Source organism: Aricia agestis, chromosome 13 (assembly GCF_905147365.1).
Source record: "Aricia agestis chromosome 13, ilAriAges1.1, whole genome shotgun sequence".
NCBI classification, from domain to species: Eukaryota; Metazoa; Arthropoda; class Insecta; order Lepidoptera; family Lycaenidae; genus Aricia; species Aricia agestis.
The window spans coordinates 5,328,105-5,347,925 of NC_056418.1; the positions used below are offsets into that span (position 1 = coordinate 5,328,105).

Consider the following 19,821-nt stretch of genomic DNA (forward strand, 5'->3'; position numbering starts at 1 on the left):
GCCCAGCGAACTTTGCGACACCTTCCCTTTCATTAAAACCTTAACTTAAGCATTACCCAAAATCTATTTCGGTATTAGGGGGCTAGGTCCTTCACCTTCCGCTGGCAGATATAAATCCGATTCCTCGGATGACAGATATCAGCAAGATTTGTTTATTTATACACGGGGGAAGCACATGTGGCCTTAAGCTGCGTTCCGACTTTTCTTACCCTCCAAGTGATCCTTAAGTAATTGTTGTAAAGGTCATTTCGGAGGAACAATAATCGTAAACGGATTGTTTGTTACAAAAATAAACTATAATAGAGTCAATAAACTTAAGAGGTTGCCCCTGGAATGAATCAGCATTTGACAGGACCAATTATAATAAGGAGGAAACATATCTTTTTTTATCATTTTGTTAACATTGAATTATAGGAACTGAAAGATCTATGATCCGGTTTTTACTAGTTTAGACAAAGACAGAAACGTAGAAAAAAGAAACAAGACTAAGATATAGGATTCAAATTCTAAAATATTATGCAAGAACACCTATAGAAATAGAAAGGGTTGTACAGTAGTCGTACAAAGAATTTAGTGCAATAGAAAAAGATTATTAAATGATTAATCAATCATAAATATCCCTGTAGGGAATGACTACTTTTACAATTTAATTTAGAGATAAAAAGCAAAATGTTCCTAAATAACCATTATACGAGTTTGCATTAATACGGTTATTAATGCAAACTCGTATAATGGTTGTATACTACGGTTATATAGGAACATTTTTCAACTATTACTGCGGCATTTTGAGATAAAGATTTTGGCAGAGCCGAACACTTGAGTCTCAAAGTGAAATATATTGCATTATCGATTGATCGTTGACTAAGAACAGCTTCCAGCTTGAATATATTGCGACCTCAAAACTGCACTTTATAATGGCATTTTCATGTGAAAATCCGTGGATGCGCCCCTACTTTGAGAACATTGGATGGAATGGAGACGATATTACTCCTTTATTTTTTATTTCTTTAAATACATTTAGTAAGCTATACTGGTGTTACTTTTTACTGCGAACTTAATTATTATTGAAAATATATTTTAAACGGTAGGCCAAGAGATTTATGATCTAGCTTCTTTAAAAAAATTCATTAAAATACCCTGTTTCTTCGTTAATATCTGTCTAAATATGTACAGTCTGTCAAAAAAGTAATGAAATTGAAAAGTGGCAACATCGTAGTGTCATCCCTTTTTTCTTAGATTGATTTGAAAGGGACGACACTACAATGTTGCCACTTTTTAATTTCATTACTTTTTTGACAGACTGTAGGTAATATTTATTAGTATATTCTGTATTGCAGACACATTTTGCATATAAGTGGGTAACGTACGCCCATATGCTCTGATCATTTAAAATTCAAATGAGGCAGTGCGAAATGCATTTAGCGAATATCTAGAAACAATTCGACTGTACAGTCCGTTTTGATATTTTACCCCAGACAGAGCGGAGAGCCTTAATTCAAACGATGTTAGGGTTAAATTCAAAGATTTTCTATCTAAAATAACGAATGGACAGTTGTATTCTGAAATTGTATAACCTTTGTCAGTTGTGTCTAATTCTCATACGCCTGCAATATTAGGATAGGGCCTCAATGGCCACCGTGGATTCCATACAATTTACTAGCAAAACAAAGCTTTTTAAAAGCATACAATTTAAAAGCAAACAACAGATACAGTTATGAATGAATGATAATAATAGTTTGGAAGTATAGTCTGCACTGGTCCAGCCTTGACCAGTTTTTGATAAGATTTTACCAAATATATTATATTTTTAAGTTCACCAGATGCTTAATCTATTTAAAGGTAATATTATTTCTAGGAAGAACTCTGACACTCTTAAGTCTAAGGTATTTAATAGGTACCCAGTATTATTTTCGACATCACTACCTAGTCAGCATTTGTGTGACCTTTTACTAACAAATGTCAATAAATGTTGGCAGGTATATACTGTACGATTCATTTATACTCTGAAATATTACAATAGCTGCTGCCACAAGGCCTCAATCTTGCTAAATATCATCAGTCATCAGTCATCACTTTTATCGTGGTGAGCTCCCCAGTATAAGGACCTGTTACACCACTTCCTGATAAGTGCCGGTTAGGCTATCCACAACTTAACTTGAATGATAGAGTATGGAACATCTGTGAGATAAGTTGTGAATAGCCTATCCGGCACTTATCAGGAAGTGGTGAAACAGGCCCTAAATAAAATTATTTATGAATGCCAAAATACTCTTTAAAAGTAATTTTTTGGTTGACAACATCCTTTTATTAGAAGCTTGGGCCATATATCCATGCCCCGGCAGTTTAAAATCAATCACACAAACACGGACATAACAAAAAAAACATGGCCGCCATGGGGGTAGTAATGTGACAGATTTGACAACTGACGTATAGCTGTCATTAATTTACGTACCCATACGTACTAAATAAATTACTACTCCTAAATCAAGTTAGGAACGTCGTATCCGACAGTTAATTATTGTTAAAAGTAGGTTAAGTAATCGAATACTCATTATAAAAGGAATTGTTGAGTAAAATTCAAACATCGATTGACGCTATATGGTTTCTATTAAGTGAGACGGAAACGGTGCGGTATCCGCTGTAATATGGAACACATATTTTTATGTAATAGGTTAAGTTTTTTTTTTATTAGTAAGAGTTTTTTTGTAAATAAGATAGAGTTATTTTGTAGGGTGATAAAAAATCAAGAAGTGAAGCCGAATAGAACATTCTATAATATCTGTAGTGTGATGGAGACAGTATTGCCAGATGGTTTCAACCTTTTATCTGTAGTGGGAACTGCTAAAATCTGTATAAAATCTGTATTAAAGTCAACAAAAAAATTACCTATTAATCATTATCTACGCTTTTTTATGAAAAAAGGGATACGTATTGATGTGGGTGATATTTGATAATCGTTTATTAAATAAAAATATATCTACATATATTGGTAACTTTTTAAATTTTAAATAAAAAATAAAAATCTAATAGAAAACATTTTTAAACACTTTAAGGGCCTGTTTCACTTCTTACTGATAAAGCACCGGATAGGCTATCCACAACTTTTTGTCAGATTCTTCATACTTTATCTGTCAAGGTATCCGGCACTTATCAGGAAGTGGTGAAACAGGCCCTTAACATAATAAAATAAGATTTAAAAAAAACATAGTAATAAGATATTATTTTCATTTGTAATTTTTTTTATTAAATTTTGACAGCAACTGCTCATCAACCTCTAGATTATAGCATGGTTTTGCACCAGTCAGTTACTTTGTATGCAAAAGACCTTCAAGGGTGTCTGTATTTTAGCCTGTTTCGTTGTTGAATTTTTACAAAATTAATCTTTTTGTAAAAAATCTGTAATTCTGTATAAATATCTGATGTATACTCACCAAAAATCTGTATAAATACGGAGAAATCTGTATATATGGCAACACTGGATGGAGATCTGGATAAAAATATTCTTTACGCTTTAAGGTTCTATTTTTTGTTCTACAAGGCTACATTTATAGCTCTACAAGGCTCAAGTGGCTTAAGATCCTTGTATTGTTCTAAAGTCAAGCATTTGAAAAAAACAATTCGTTCGATAGTTGCATCGCCCGTTTTCTTTAAAAAACAAATTTAAAATAGAATAAGCGCCATATAAACAAAATGAGCACCGCATCTTAAAAATGGGTTTAAAATAAAGCTGTATTACTGAAACGGTTGCTTAGCGCCAAGAGGCGAGGGCAAATAAAAACAAACATAAAATCCCAGTCTTACATTAAACAACGTTTAGAAGACATTATACATAAATATGTAATGCACGATTTTACAGGATTTAAACAAAACTATCGTTATGCTTAAGCTGTAAAATTGTTTTATAGATAGAGTTTTGCTTTCAGTGCAAATCATAAAAATAAATTGCATACTTAATGAAAACTTTACGTATTTAAAGTTTTATTGAATTCTGCGTACTTATATTTTATTTTTAAAGTTAAAGGTCATAAAATACTTTAAAATTAAGGAAATAAAATTAAAATTGTGTCTAAAAACCTTTTTATGTTAATTTGTATACGCTGGTCGTAATTCCATCCCGCCCTCAGCTACTAACAAACTTTTTGCCTCGGAAACTTTTTATAAATGTTTCGGATAAATTACTTAGTCTACTTTAATAGATGATTTAATATACGTAGTTTTTTGTTCTTTAAAATAATTATAAGTTTAATAAAAACTGGGAGTACGAATGAAGTAGTAAGTTATTGTTTTAAAAATTATGCTTGTCCACAAGAGACCTGCATATATAAGAAATAGAATAAGAATAATACTCTGCATGATTCAATTGAAGAATTCTTTATTCTAATTCAATACATGGATTTTCTTATCGTTTCTGCTATTTGTCTTATCCTTCGAAATTCGAACATAAGTTTTCGATTTGTGGCCAATCTTTTCTAGATTTGGGTTCCAAATTTGAATTCAAAATTTCCTCTTTAGATTCAAGTTTAGCTTTTGTATTCTAAAGATCACATAATGTTATGACTTCAATTTTGCCTTCTTGAACTCGATCTTAAACTCGAACTCGAACAGAAATTCAATTGGAACTCGTTTTGAATCTCGAACTCGAATGGAGTTTACATTCGAGTCCGAGTATGCTAACTTTTCTTAACACCGCGTTTTCATCTTTGATATTCTTTAGCACAACCTACTGTATCGTCCAAACTCTAAAGCACTTTCAAGTAACAGATACAGCGAAAATAGTTTAAAAGGACTAAAAGATAAATGCCGTGGAGCGACGTCTCGTAATAAAACACGTGTGAGCTGACGGTACATTTTATTTCAGCGATAAGGACGCGAGAAATTCCTTTTACGAGATTCTAGAGGGTTCCACACCCCCGGGAAGGAGGGGGGGACATGACATCTGGTTAATGTTGTTGTTCGCCCGATGAAAGGATCCGCTACAATGTCGGATCCAATTCTATAATTGGTAACTCGGCGGCTTAGTAAGCAAATTGGTTTTTGTTCATCGCTTGCTGGTAATAATAATTAATGTTTGTAAAGATTTAGATTGTTTTTTTCCAAAAGGATTCCTAAAATACGAGGCTTACAGGTTTTAATCGCGTTTTATGTTACGATTTTCTGAAGTCGAAACTCTTTAGTAATATCCAGCGTACAAATCAAACGATAATTATTACAAGTCTATATATGTATGAGATTAGTTTGAATAAAAACTAATCTCATTTCACATTTGATTATTCGCTCCATATAGATATTCTAACAAAATAAATCTTCGCTTGACAAAAAAAAAAAAAAAACTCCTAAAACTTTGGTTACTGAATTTGTGAGCCACAAAACTCTTTCCAAAATTGGATCAGTGAATAATAGAGAATGTTGTGACACTGAAATATTGCTTTTGTTAGTTTCCGATACCTTATTTGCATTCGTCAGACTCTAGCACGTACACACAACACTAATATAATATACAGTATATAGAGCAACTTAGACGTATCCTTGATTAGTCGCACATGTATACAAGATACACAGACGACTGCGTGTGCAATTGCAGTTTTGCTCTAATAGTTTAAAATATTTAAATGCTCATGTGTGTGTGTGTGCACTGTGCGCCTCTTCAGGCGGTCTATCGTGAAGCCTGCGGCATTGATAAGCTCTATGAAGTTATCTGAAATCACTCTTATGTGTGCGTGAGGCGGTTCAAGCGGTCCAGTATAAATATGGCCTATATTATGTACATGTACACGACCTATCGACCCATTATGCTAACACAAGGGAAATGATGTAATAACATTTATTCGTATGTTTACACCGATTTTATTCTCGACAAAGGAATATGGAGATAGCCGATTGCTTCTGGAAACATTTACGATCGCACTTTATTGCGATTGCTTACGGAGTAGCCCCCCCTAATAACCTCTGTTTAAAAATCGAACCTCAAGTTTTTATTCTGGTTTTTGTTAGAGCATTGCTTTTCGGCTCATATTCCAATAAAATATTAAATTTGATTGAAATTATTAAAGGCGCTTCGAGGGTAATGAGGTAACCAACAGACATACGAATTTTGGATTTCTTTTGCCTCCGAATTGAACGGCAAGTGCGAGTCTAAAGATCTGCGGGGCTAAAATGGTCGCTTTGAAGAATCATGATATGAATCATAATATGATTCATTTTTCCAAACTCGCAAAATGCAACTCTGCTTGCAATTCATTTCTATATTTTTGTCAAAACTGTCAAACTGACAATTTGACATTTGTCAGTTTGACAGTTTTGACAATTCATTTGCTGAATTGATTGAGAGGAATTGCTAAATGTGACCATTTTAGCCCCGCTGGTTTTATAGTGGATAGAATACCCTGTCAACAATCCTATTGTTAAAAGTTAAAACCGATAATACCTTTAAGTTTTGTGAATGTTTTAAAGATAAACTTTATTCAAGTCGAAAATTGGAATAAACAGGATTAAAAAGTTCGCAAAGATCTTGGAGAATCTTCCGTGACTTGTTCGCTTCGTGATACCTTATGAAGTGAAGTAAAAATCACGTCCATATATCACCCGCTTCCGACAAGCATTGGGTGTGAATGGTTGTACGCACTTGGCGATAATAATTCGTCTTAAATCTTAAATTATACTAATTACTTTATTTATATTCAGAAATAAGCACCGGCACTGTTGTCCCGACCGGTGTTGGGGTGGTTAGGTTTTCTTCGTTATGGAATTTATTGCGCTAAGCCCGCGATAAAAGCTACGTAACAGCTTAATAGGCTTAAAGAAATAAGAAAGGTATTGTCAAATTTAGCTTCCTTATAACCTAACCATATTTTCTAAAGCAAACGAAAGCCTCTGAAGCCACTAAAAAGTTTAAGTCGGACTCTCTAGCCCTAGTCCTTAGAGTGCCAAGTCATATAAAGGTACATGTATGATATTAATATGTGTAACTTTCAAGCGCAGTAAGGTAAAATATTGCTTCATCTCCCAAGCGGCCACATGCGGCCGCGATAACAATAGATAAGCTATTGTGTCTGGTTTTTCCACGATCGAGGATTAAAAACGGTTGAAAGTAAACGTAAATATTTTAATGTAAGGGAATGCTCGATACAAGAGTGAGCTCACAATGGACCTCCAAAATGACCGAAATCTAGGTATTGTCATGTGTCTTTTATTTCTACATAGGTTTCGTGACCCTCTTAAAACTTTAATAGAGTAGCTAGTTATTGCTGCATTCTTCTTTCTTATCATGCTGCATACGCATTTGGTATTTGGTCGTCGTCGTTTAGTTAATTCATGAAGCCCCAAGCGGCCACATCCGGCCGCGATAACAATAGATAAGCTAGGGTGAACATGATTAGTGATTGGACAGTACTAGTCATTGGACAGAGCACAAAAACACTATATTTATTAACGTTGCTTTAAAAACTACTTGTTTTTCTTAAAAATCAGGCATTCTATTACTTAAAAAAAGGCAGTTTTTAAAGCAACCTTAATAAATATTGTGTTTTTATGCTCTGTCCAATGACTAGTACTGTCCAATGTACTAGTCATTTACCCTAGTGTGTCTCGTTTTTCCGCGGTCGAAAGGTTTACTAAAAGTCCCCACTTGGTCCCTTACTATGAACATCCACTGGATTATAATGGCCTTTAAACATTTAAAAGCGAGTTTGTAAACGCGCACGAGAAATGTTATCGTGATTCTCGAGTCGTTTTCACCACTGCATGCTCTTTAGAGTAGGTGTTCATAGTAATAAACCTTGTGAAATCATCTGTTACTGTTTTCCTCACGCGATCTAAGTTGTTATGTCTGTTTGTCAATTTTGCATGTTATTGAATAAGCTTACAGTTTAGATTTTCCACCTTTAAGCAAATGGGAACTTAAAGGGAATTGGAACAGCTTAGTCTATTAACTACAATAATAACAGAATTACCTGTAATTGTTGTAGTTAATAGACGAAGCACTTGCCCTTATCCTCATATTAAATTTCATGTCCCTCGTGCTCTCTGAGATCATGTCAATGGGTTTTCGTGGTTAGACACCGTTGTCGATACAGCCCCCCTAGACAAGTGGCAAAACGCTACAGTTGTGGTACAATGTGGTGAGCCAAAGTCTGCTTAAAATAATTCTCATATTTTAATACAGTTTTGTTCTTTTTTGATCCAGTCCGTTTCCTATCAATATTATATTTATAGTTATAAATTGTATTGAATAATCGAGTTACTCCTTAATACAGCTTACATCAAAACCATGAGAATCGAAAGTAAATCGCGGCCAAAATTAAGGGTCCTTTGTGTAACAGTTCATTAGCGCGAACTAAACTTGTGCATTAAAATTGTGCAGATTCAGCTCCAACCATTAATCCTGCTTATGTTTAATGCTGAGCAATTGATGGAATCGTGTCAAACTCTAAAATTAATTAATGTTTGCATAACTCCGTCCCAGAGGTCGAATATGACAAACGCTCAAACTTTTAATGAACCACTTTGGCCACACAATGGCTTGTTTAAAGATTTTCCGTGTTAGTCTATAATGGTACGTAAAAGTTTGAGGAACATGTCATGCGAAGACCCATTTAGTATCGACGGTTTTAAATTATAATGTAGAAGCATTATCTTCTAATGTAGAAGCATAATATTATAATGTAGAAGCATAATATTATAATGTAGTATTAAGTCAGATCATAATTGTTCTTTATTCTTCAGAAGCACAGAGCTAGTACTGTAACTGTTTTAGCGCAGTCGGTAGGATTATCACTAGTAAGACGAAGCGCAGACGACAGACTATCCGTGACGCACTTTTAGTCTGTGGAAACAGAACTTAAGCAATTATAATATGCAGTAACGCACACGACGCGCAAAAAATCCGCCGCGTTACTGCATACATCTCAGGTCATCAGCGCCAACGTTGCGCGTGCGGTCAGTGTGAGACTAAAAGTAGCCTTATCTAGATTTTTAAACAGTATTTTACAATTTCTATATTCAATCCTCCTTCCACATTTAGCAAATCACACACTATTCGCAGTAATAAATTCTCTTACTTACAAATTCAGTACACATTAACCTTTCAACTTAACGAGTGGGTAATCTCCAATTGCCGGTTAATACAATAAAGGTCAGCCATGTGAACCCGAAGGTACTTAATATATTACGTTGGTACCGGTACCATATATTTCATCAACTGTAGACATGTCCCTACTAAGGGTCTCTAGGATTAGGACGGGTCAAATATGATACCTGGCTACAGATTGACTACATAAGGAACTAACCTAACCTAACTGAGCTCTACAATATTGTTAGGTACATACTAGTTTCCTTGAAATATTATCTTCCTTTCTCACCTCATAGCTATCGCCTAATTAATAAAAAACAGCTGTTTCACACAAAGATATATAATATCGTCGCATATTATGCTTACATACAGCTCTGCTTACAAATTGTCAGGATGCGTCTGAAGAGTTAGTTGATGACGAAATATCTCTTTGTGTGAAACAGCTGTTTATTTAAAACTAGTTGATGCCCGCAACTCCGTTGCGCCAAAATTCGTTTATCGCGCGGAAACCGTACATTTTTTCGGGACAAAAAGTATCCTATGTCCTTTCCCGGGGCTCAAAGTACCTCCATGCCAAATTTCAGCGAAATCGGTTCAGCGGTTACGGCGTGAAGAGGTAACAGACAGACAGACACACTTTCGCATTTATAATATTAGTATGGATTCGGTGATAGCTATGAGCAGTGGCAAAACAGCCGTAGTTGTGTTCGAAGTTCCAAAGTAAAAACTCTACTATTTACGAGACAATATTCCTTCGAGACTTGAGAGTTCTGAGTATCGGCCGTGGGAGCTGTGGCCGTGATGCAAACCACGATCGTTGTTTCCGTCGACTATTTACATTATCTTAATGAGTTACGCATGTGACTAATTCGTACTGTTTCATGGAATGCAACACGATGGCTTCACTGTGCTTACATTCTTGGCCGATATGTAGAGTTATTTGCAAATACGAGATTAAGCCCGGCCGCACACTATCCGAATTTCTGATCAGAAAAATTCGGACGCACTACCCCGCTCTTACATTTGACGTGTGATTCTGACGTGTCATTCTGATAGTGTGCGGGGTCCACAACAAAAGTATGAACAGAGTGCGTTCCGGCGGGTGTCCGAATTTTTCTGATCAGAAATTTCGGACAATGTGCGGCCGGGCTAAATTTGAGATTGACTCTTAAGTTGTTATTTTAAGTAGGTGATGTGATAGAATGTTGTGGATAGTTCTACAAAAAGATCTAAGTATTTAAAAAGGCATTGTAGAATATGACTATTTTCTTGCAATCTTAGATAAGTGATTGGTCTCGCGCGCGCGCTCTACTAGATACTGCGCTGTATAGAAAACACAGATTCCCGAATGCGGCACCTCAATATTGTAGTGTGTGTAAAACAATGCACAAATATTGTTGTGTGCGTAGATAATCGGGTTGCCAGATACGTGACTGGTGCCCAATCAATGGGGAAAAATTAGTTGCTGTGGTCTTGTAATTTATTATTATTGTATAGTAAGTGCTGATTTTTCAATCACCAGATAAACTTTACCATTGGAATAAAGTTCATTCGAAAAGAATGCGATAAAATAACAACGTTGTTTAGGTCAACGAAATATAATGGGTACAATATTATGAGAAAACAATTCAAAAACAATGGTAGGAAGTTTAACGAAAGTTAAGAATGAGTCATAAAAAAGCAAATGTTAAATTTGTTTTCTCATTTGTTACTGTATTGTGTACTTACATAAAATATAAACTGTATTTAAGATTTTTATTATAATATGATACTCATAATTCATATTTATTAATACACATTCATGATCCAGGAACTTTGAAAACTTTTTGTTCCGTTGGCGGGATTTGAACCAGCTACCCTAGCTAGAGATTTTAATGCGCCCATCCACTCATCCACTACGTTTATATAAAAAAAATAAGATATAATAAATAAATAAATAAAAATCACAATCTCAGAAAAATTTGGGAATTTTTAGTTTATGGTAATTGGCAACACTGAACATCAAGCGGTACTCCGATCCGAATTTTCAGGTTTATATTATTTTTCTGTGTTTATGACGATTTATTTAATATTCACTGATGGTATGTGATGTCAGTACCTTTCTTGTTTCTTGTAGTGTTATTATTGCATAGTCTCACTACGCAAATTGGCATTTTGCTACGGACGTAACTTAAAATTTCGAAAATTATCGACACATCTACCTCGCCCGAAGCTTGCGGCGCGACTGGCGCGGTTACGCCCGATAAGGCGTATTATTTGTTGCCGCATTTTTCAAGTATTCCGACGGTATCTAGTCGTAGCGCGAGCGCGAGACCAATCATTCATCTAAGCTTGCAATCATAATTTCGTAGTACTTCCGACTTATTTTTGTCATAAAATTGGAAACAAAAACGTTCTTCTTTTCTCTTTGGAAGAAGGTATAATCTATTATCCTTAACTATCTTTGGAAACGTCTCTACTATTATAGGTAGTATCTGTTTCTATAAAGCCAAAACGAATGCTTTAATAATTTATTTTTCTTTAAGTTAAACTAATAATGTACTTGAGTTTCTGTTTATTATATTCCGCATAATAGGTCGTCGCAATAGATACTTAAGTTGTAATTGCGAGCGCGATTTTAGCGCTGCGCGCAGAAAATAGCCCACAGACTGGACAAAAGATAGCACAAGTACAATAAGATTTTGAGGGTATTATGTTCAACTCGTTATGGCGTCGACTAAAAGGTCTAAAATCCCACTTTTATACTCGCCAGCGTTTTATTGTACTGCCTTGAGTACTAATTTATGGCTCGAACGTCCTTTACGTGGCCAACAATAGTCCATCCCGACTCCTGAGTAGTTTATTTTGTGTTCATAAAACTTGCCTCGCTTTTTCCTTTTGCACAAATTGAGTCTGGGATCGGCTCGAACTGTATTGATTTTGATAAATTTAAATATGTAGGTAGTTGCTATGCAAAATTGAAGACGTTAGTGGATGAAGCAGGCTTTAGGGCCGGGAGAATGATTTGAAATAAAAGAATGTGGATTTTATGTGGAGCCACATAAATTGGTCAGATGATGAAGTAGTTAAGTTACAAGGTTTGTTCAAATTATAAGAAAAAAAAATAGTAATTGTTCTTATGCAATAAAATGTAAGTTATCTGGTTCATACACTAAATTCTTCAATTGGTTCCTAAATAAATATAATGATTAGAACGTATCTTGAATTTATCAGGCACTCAGATAAGCTATTCTTTACTCTCAAATTTTATCTGTCGCTACCTACGCGAAAGTGAAGATTATAGCGTTTTTAAGACAATGGTTTTAATATTAATTTGGCATTCTTTTGTTTTGAGTGTGCCCTCAGAGCCAGGTTGGAATGTGGGCCGTTATTAAGCGGGAGGAAAGCTAAGTGACAGCGGATTTTAAACACTGATAAAATTAAAAATAAAGGTCTGTTAATAAATTCTCTAACGCCCCCGTTCTAATGCCAAAACGTTAACAAAGTTGGATACACAAACTTCTGTCAAAAACCCTTAGATTAATCCAGTACGATACCCTGCATCTTTATTTATTCGTTTTATAATGTAGAGTTTATTCAGACCAGATTTAAGACACAATAATTTAAAGTAATGTAAAAAGTTCTAGAAATGTTATTTATTTTGGTACAATACAGATCTCTATTCATTTTATGAAGTTGGATCGCTATGCTGATGAAATATACCTGCAAATAGCGTGTATATTCTATTGCGTAATTCGCGGACTGGATATGCATTGAATACGAATACCAAATGTGTAAAAACAATTCTGCTCCGAATTTGGTAGCTTTGAAAATGCGTGGATGTGTTATATATTATAAACTAGATGACGCCCGTAACTCTATTGTGTCAAAAAATATTTATCGCGCGGGAACCGTATATTTTTCCAGGATAAAAAGTAACCTATGTCCTTTCCCGGGACTCAAAATATTTTTCCAGCAAAATCGGTTCAGCGGTTTGGACGTGAAGTGGTAACAAACAGACATACTTTCGCATTGATCATATTTTGTAAAGCCGCAGCCGCACATGCGTCTATCGTACGGAGCTTCGTGCTATGAGACGATACACGCAGACCGTCCTTTATTTTAAGCATGAAGCACTACACAGGTACGGCCCGGGCATTAGGATTATAAGTGCGAAAGTGTGTCTGTCTGTCTGTTACCTTTTCACCCGATTTTGCTGGGTATGGAGAGACTTTGGATATCATCGTCGGAAAATTGTAGGTACGGTTCCTGCGTAAGAAACGAATATAGGTGCAACGGAGTTGCGGGCGTCATTTAGTATGTTTTCTATAGGAATGACGACTTATATCACTCTCGTTTGAGTTTCCTTCGTCTGTCTTTATTAACTCTGTCGCATTAACGCCCCGCTGTCATATAATGACTATTATTAACTTGAGCGTCATATAATTTACTTATTACAGGCAATAAAAAGTGCTTCAACCTGGAACATAAACCTTGATTCGTTGTGACTTGTACGAGTAACAAAACGTTACTGTTATGTTTTAAGAGCTTAACAAGTTCCGTAAATGGCTTATGTTGGGGTATTCTTTAGAGGCCTATTCTTTACGCATCATTTGACAATGAAGAAGGCAAGATTTCCTTTCCTTGTTTATTGGATAATTGATATCCATACACATCTCGAAGTGGAAATACTCTGTGAAGTAGTTAGTTCTAGAACCATACGTAGAACAAGCGATTTGTCTGGTATAGCTAGTTCTAGAAGACTTGCGAAGGATATGTATCCTACCTGGGGCGTGTAAGGACTGGGCGCCGCCGCGTAGGGCTGCTGCGGCGGTGGGTAGCGGCAGGGCGGCGCGTACGCCCACTGCTGCGCCCCGCGGAACTGCGCGCCTGCGCTCGCCATGCGCGCGCTCGCGCCGCCCGCTACCGCGCCGCTGACCGTCACCGCGCTGCTCGACGCGCTCGCTGAACGACACCCGCCGCTGCCCTGTAAAGACAGTAAACGTCAACACTCGAACCACACTTTATTTCAAAGATCATAAACGATAGTCGATAACACTCGCGCCACACCTTACTTTAAAGTTCTTAAACGCTAGCACTCGCATCACACCCAACTTAAACTGTTATCATCGCACTAATAAACGCAAGTTACAGTATGTCTATCTGTTTACAAAGTATGTGTGTTTGATTTCACGATCAAACGTCTCGGTCAATTTTGGCCAAGTATGGAAAGTAAATAAAGACAAACAGAACAAGCCAAAGCATAGGTAAAGTTAATTATGGTCCTTTGAGTCGGATACGGAACGTTATAAGTTCTGCAATAGTCATCAAAACAAGTAAGAATGTTCCTTCTAGATATTCCTGCAAAACTCTCATCGATTCTAATAACATAAACTTTTATGTCCATTTCAACGTTTGAAGTAAGTAAAAGCTATCAAATGAAATCAATGATATCACTAATGCCCAAACGTTGGTGTAATATGACCTATCGGTTAAAGCTACTGTGAACGGCTCTATGTTACGGTATAAGTTATAACCAAAGAAAGCACTTAACACATTAAGGCATTGTTTGCTTTAGCCACATAAATAAGACTAGAGAAGATATATTACGTAGATTAAATTTCTTAGAATTCCTCGCATTGAAACGAATTGGGGGTAGTCCAGAAGATTAAGATTGAATTTAATTCTTTGTCTGTGGTATTCTAATTTCAAAATTTAAGAATTCTAAAGCATTAAGGTGGCCATACACCGGACAATTATCGTAACGATTTATTTCCTCGATGTTAAAATCGAACGACAAATTGTACGTGTGTAGCAATATCGCAAACGATTTTACGTTCAAAAGATCGATTGGACGATTTTCTTGACCATCGATCGAAACGACAAATTGTCCCGTGTATGGCCTACCTTAAAGACGACGTTCGGACTACGAAAGACTAGGCGGTATGGTCGAAAGACTTATAGCCTGCGCCGTGGGCTCAAAAAAAAAAGCATTAAAGACGAAGTCGCACAACTCGACAAAAACTTCTACTTAAACTCGTTTTATTTTTATTTTATACCCTCAAGATATTTTTTATATTTCTAAGATAAGTAACGTAATAATTCGTCAAAAAAGCAGGAAGATTTACCGCATAATTTTATTCTTCCCTCACTTAATTATTTGAGTCACGGAATCCAACCTCGTAAAGCCCAGGGATTGTCGTTTTTTCCGATGGCCACCATTACTATTTTTGTGCTATTGTAAAAAATAGGTGAGGGATAATGCCGCAATCCGATTATATTGTGGGCGCAGAATACGAGCTAGATAAACTTTTAATATTTTCGTTTTTTTTATGTTGGTGAAGCCTCAAAAAGCGCGTTCAAAAGTGGTACCACTTGGGTGTTGTTTGGGGACATTTTAACCGACCTCCCAAAAAAGAGGAGTTCTAACTTCTATCGACTGTGGATAGCATGTGGTGTCGTGTGTGGAAGTGTCCATATATATTATTATTAATAATAATAATTGTACTATATTTTCTAAAAAAGTTAAAATACTCTCAAAGTAGGTAGTCACTCTTAAATGTATTTAAGTTTAACTTATTTACTCATGAGACACACTGGTTTTCCTAAATTAGTTTTCTGTGGTGCACATAAACGGAAACTTAAGAAAATTCACCTGTCAACTTCATTTTCAAAAATTCTGCATCACTACTGACCTCATTTTTTGTTTTATTACAAATATCTTTGCTGTTTAACTGGATAAATTTTTGTGGCTTACTTTAATAAAGGGGTGTAATAATAGGAAACCGTCAGAGTTCAGAAGCTGTGTAATTTGATTTTTGTATTTTTTGTAATCTCAAAAAAGTTTAAGAGGTTTACGTTTTTTGTCAAAAGGATTATTGACCTTTGTATTATAATATCTATTCTTTTGTTGTTGGAGATTATGATTTAAAAATGCAGTAATTTTGGTTTTTAGAACAGGTCAAGCATTTTGGGTCCTTACGACAAATTCTGGACTGTAATATTGTTTAAAGTGTAAGACGATACGAGTATCACGTAATACCAGTATTCAGTCAGACACTGGACATAATCACATAATTTGATTTCACTTATGTAAGTTCTAAGAAGGTTTAGTTTTAACGGCTTACGTCTAAGTACGTAACGCGAAAGATACATCTACTTCATAACGAATAGGATTTAAAAATCGAATTTTCTTTCTGAATTTCAGTTTGCTTCTTTACCGAAGATAAAAAAAAAACAAACAAAAAAAGCCTACCGAAGATAAAAAAATAACAACTGAAGTCTGTGACCTCAAGTCAGTTCGAAATTCAAATCAGCGTTCCTTTTTGAAATGCTTATCAATAATTATCACGAATAAAAAAATGGCGATGTAATATTTCTGTATTATCTGTAGTTTGTTACATATATGAGATTGTGGTATTGAGTGGGTGGCGGCGTCGCCGTGGCGCGTCAGCCGTCTCGACGCAGACGACTTAAATTCGTTTCAGGACTAGGTCTAGAAAGTACTACAAAACTACTACTCATTTTCCGCAATGGCTTTGGCGTTAGCATTTTGCTTTATAGCCACAAAATATATCATAATATTATTAGTGTAGTTACTTTCATGACAATAATATAGTGAATACTGAATAAGTATATTTTTTGTTTCGTGAACAACTGTGAGGCCGTTAAATTAAACAACATTTAAAAAGAAAAAAAAAAAACGCTTAAGGCTTAATTTTTTTTTTATAAATACAACGCTGTATCTAGACCAGTGATCAAACAGCCTATCCACATAGCATTACAAATTGGAAGTCACCGCAGGCTGCATGTGGCCCGTAATTTGGGCCAATCACACTGATTGTCTCACTGCAAACACCGACAAGTCAGCCAGAATACCAAAGATACTAGCAATTTAAAAATTCTTTATGCTACTATCGTACTAAATATTCTTCCAACAATGCAATGTTCCAAAAAATATCAAAATATGAGAAATATGTCCTTAATTTGAAATTTATTTTAATTTTGCGTCACTTCTAAGCTTAGATCTTATTAAAATATTTTTTTATACACCCAAAGTCTCAAATAACAAATTTAATTCTCGTCCAGACAAAAATATGAATTCATAATGAGCAAGTTTAGATCCTCTGAAATCGAGTTAATCCTTACAAATACCTTTGGCTCGTCTTAACAGCGTTCGTTAACTGAATTATTAATATTTGTTATAAATTATAATGGAAACCATTTTGTTCATTTGAGATGTAACCGTACATAATAAAGAAATAAGATTGCGGCCATATTTCTTAACCCCCTAGAAACACCTCCACCATCCCTTAGAATTTTGGGACAAATATTCGTAGCACTCGTCCCAAAACTCTTATTCGCTAATGTCTATACTAATATTATAATTATTAATGCGAAAGTGTGTCTGTCTATTACCTCTTCACTCCTAAACCGCTGAACCTAAGTATTTGCTGAAATTTGATATGGAGATACTTTGTCTCAGGAAAGTATAGAGGATACTTTTCTTCCCAAAAATGTACGGTTTCCGCGCGATAAACGAAATTTGGCGCAACAGAGTTGCGGATGTCATCTAGTTTGCTTACAAGAGCAAAAGGTGTGGCGTGATGAGAGTAAGATTAAATATCATAATATCCTAAACTTAAACCCTACTTGTCTACGTCGTAGACTGCACGAGATAAGAAAACGTTTTGTCAGCTAAATAACTTTAATAGGTTATCAATTAGAACAATAACTAATCTTCAATAGACAACACCAAATTCGATTAGAAAGATGATGTGACAATAACAGATCTACAAATTAATGAAACGATTCGAGAAGAAAATAGAAACTAATCGAATAGTATTTTGTTGACGGTGGACGATATGCGTGCGGTCGGAAACCGATCGGCTCTCGCGACTTTCTGTACGTGACGATATTACCACATTCATTTGTAGGGTTGATCAATTTTGAATTTCGAACGATCTACGAGTGATGTCTATGCCATGTCTATGCGCTATTAAGTTTTTTAATTTGATTTTGAAATATCTTTAGAAGTATGTGTTCTATATTTGCAATTTGGAGTCCAGGAGCTTTGAGCGCGACTATCGAATCAAGAAATTCCGAAACTAAAATAAACCTGACCCCCCAACTCCGACATGCATCTTTTAGCCTCGTTTCAGTTCGGCAGACTGCGGCACGGTGTTTGTGTGTATGCGACTAGATGAATGCGAATTATAGTTGCATAAGTTGATAAAAATTCTATGCAATAGCTTTATCGCGGCCACGTATTTTTTTGTTTGTGATGAAATTCAGAGTGCACTGTGATTTATTTGCGACCTAAGTACTAAAAGGATTGTTATATTTTCAGTATCATTTTGCTAACAACCTACCCTAACCTTACCAACTCGTTTACAAATGTAGCCTTTTCTTCTTTATCGACAGCCCTGCGTCGATATCATGTGTGAAATAATTCGGTAGAAAATTGTGAACACGTGCCCTCGTCTCGTGTCGATCGGTCGCGCCTTGTGCAATTGCCACAATTACAGGTTCGTAATTGGTACAACCGGCCAGACAACGAATAATCATTGAGTGCAGTTTTTTGGCCTGCGGTAAACACATCGTGGTGGGAGGCTTATATTTTACAATGTAGTTAATCAGGAGATTGGTTCAATTGATGGCGGAGTTCCGAGTTATTTATTCGGGTTATGTCAAGTCAATATTAGTTGTCATCTATTGGGTCAGCTCGACGGAGCCTGACCAGGCCTGACCAAATGATGTGGAAGTCCGGTCCCTTCTGAGGTAGACCGGCCGGTCGTGGAGGGAGTCCTGTATTTGATAGATCCTTTATAGGGCTGAAGGCGAACCGCAGGTGGTTTTAGTGAGTAAGAGTCTCACATACCCCCGGGGTGCTTCAGCTAACTGAGGCACATCCCCAACTCGGGGCACCCATGATGGGTTTCCCCTGCGCATAAAAAAAAAGGCCTGACCAAATGATGTCCTCCATCTGTCTATAACTATAGAGTAAGATCCAGCGACAGCCAGACTTTTGTCACTTTATAAAAGCTGAAAGTTTGCCTGTTTATGGGGTCATATTATAGTCGCTGGCTCTTAGGCCATAAGTCAATTTCTCTAATAGCTTATAGTAATGTGCCAACATGCGCATCTAGTCCAAGATAGTGATAAGAAACTGCATAATGATTTTCCAGTACATTTAATCTACAATTGTACACCTTCGGACAGAGATTCCTCTTACAATTGTTCCCCGTCAAAATTCGCATCATACTGCGCTCTTGGGGTATTTATACACCATTTTTACCCGTCAACCCCCACTCCAAGTGAAGCGATCGTAGAAGGGATTGCACATTGTCAGTGTGGCCAGATGTAAATATTAAAACTACCATCTAATTTAGTCAAAAATAGTTAAGTTATAATAATTTAGTATTCTAAAAACAATAAACTAAGTACTGAATTACATAAATCATAACAATAGTTTCCGTTTCCCCATAGTTATGTCTTCTGTTTACTTCCAAAAACCCATATCCATGTTGAGCCATGGATAATCATAACTGCCACCATGAATCGGTCCAGAATGAGATGTGCAAGAAAGCGAGAAGACAGAAAAACAAAGTCTCACAATCGCATTTAAAATATTAGTTAATACAAAATATTGTACAGTCTTAAAATGATTTTCCAGATAATATAGAAAAGTACTCGTTTCGAAACAAACGAAATTAAAAAGTAGAGGGTAGAGCTTTTGCTGTCAAAGTGGGTCAGATTTTGCCGAAAACGAAATC

The 19,821-nt window shown here is 35.9% G+C and overlaps 1 protein-coding gene across 5 annotated transcripts in view; it reads right to left on the minus strand.

The window, feature by feature from the left end:
- The window catches only part of LOC121732989 (protein alan shepard), a 195,740-nt gene that overhangs the window by 32,397 nt on the left and 143,522 nt on the right, over positions 1–19,821 (minus strand). For all 5 annotated transcript variants that reach the window (XM_042123055.1, XM_042123053.1, XM_042123051.1 and 2 more), the window contains exon 2: positions 13,833–14,033. In XM_042123055.1, the coding sequence (XP_041978989.1) occupies positions 13,833–14,033 (201 nt within the window). The remainder of the gene's footprint in view (positions 1–13,832; positions 14,034–19,821) is intronic.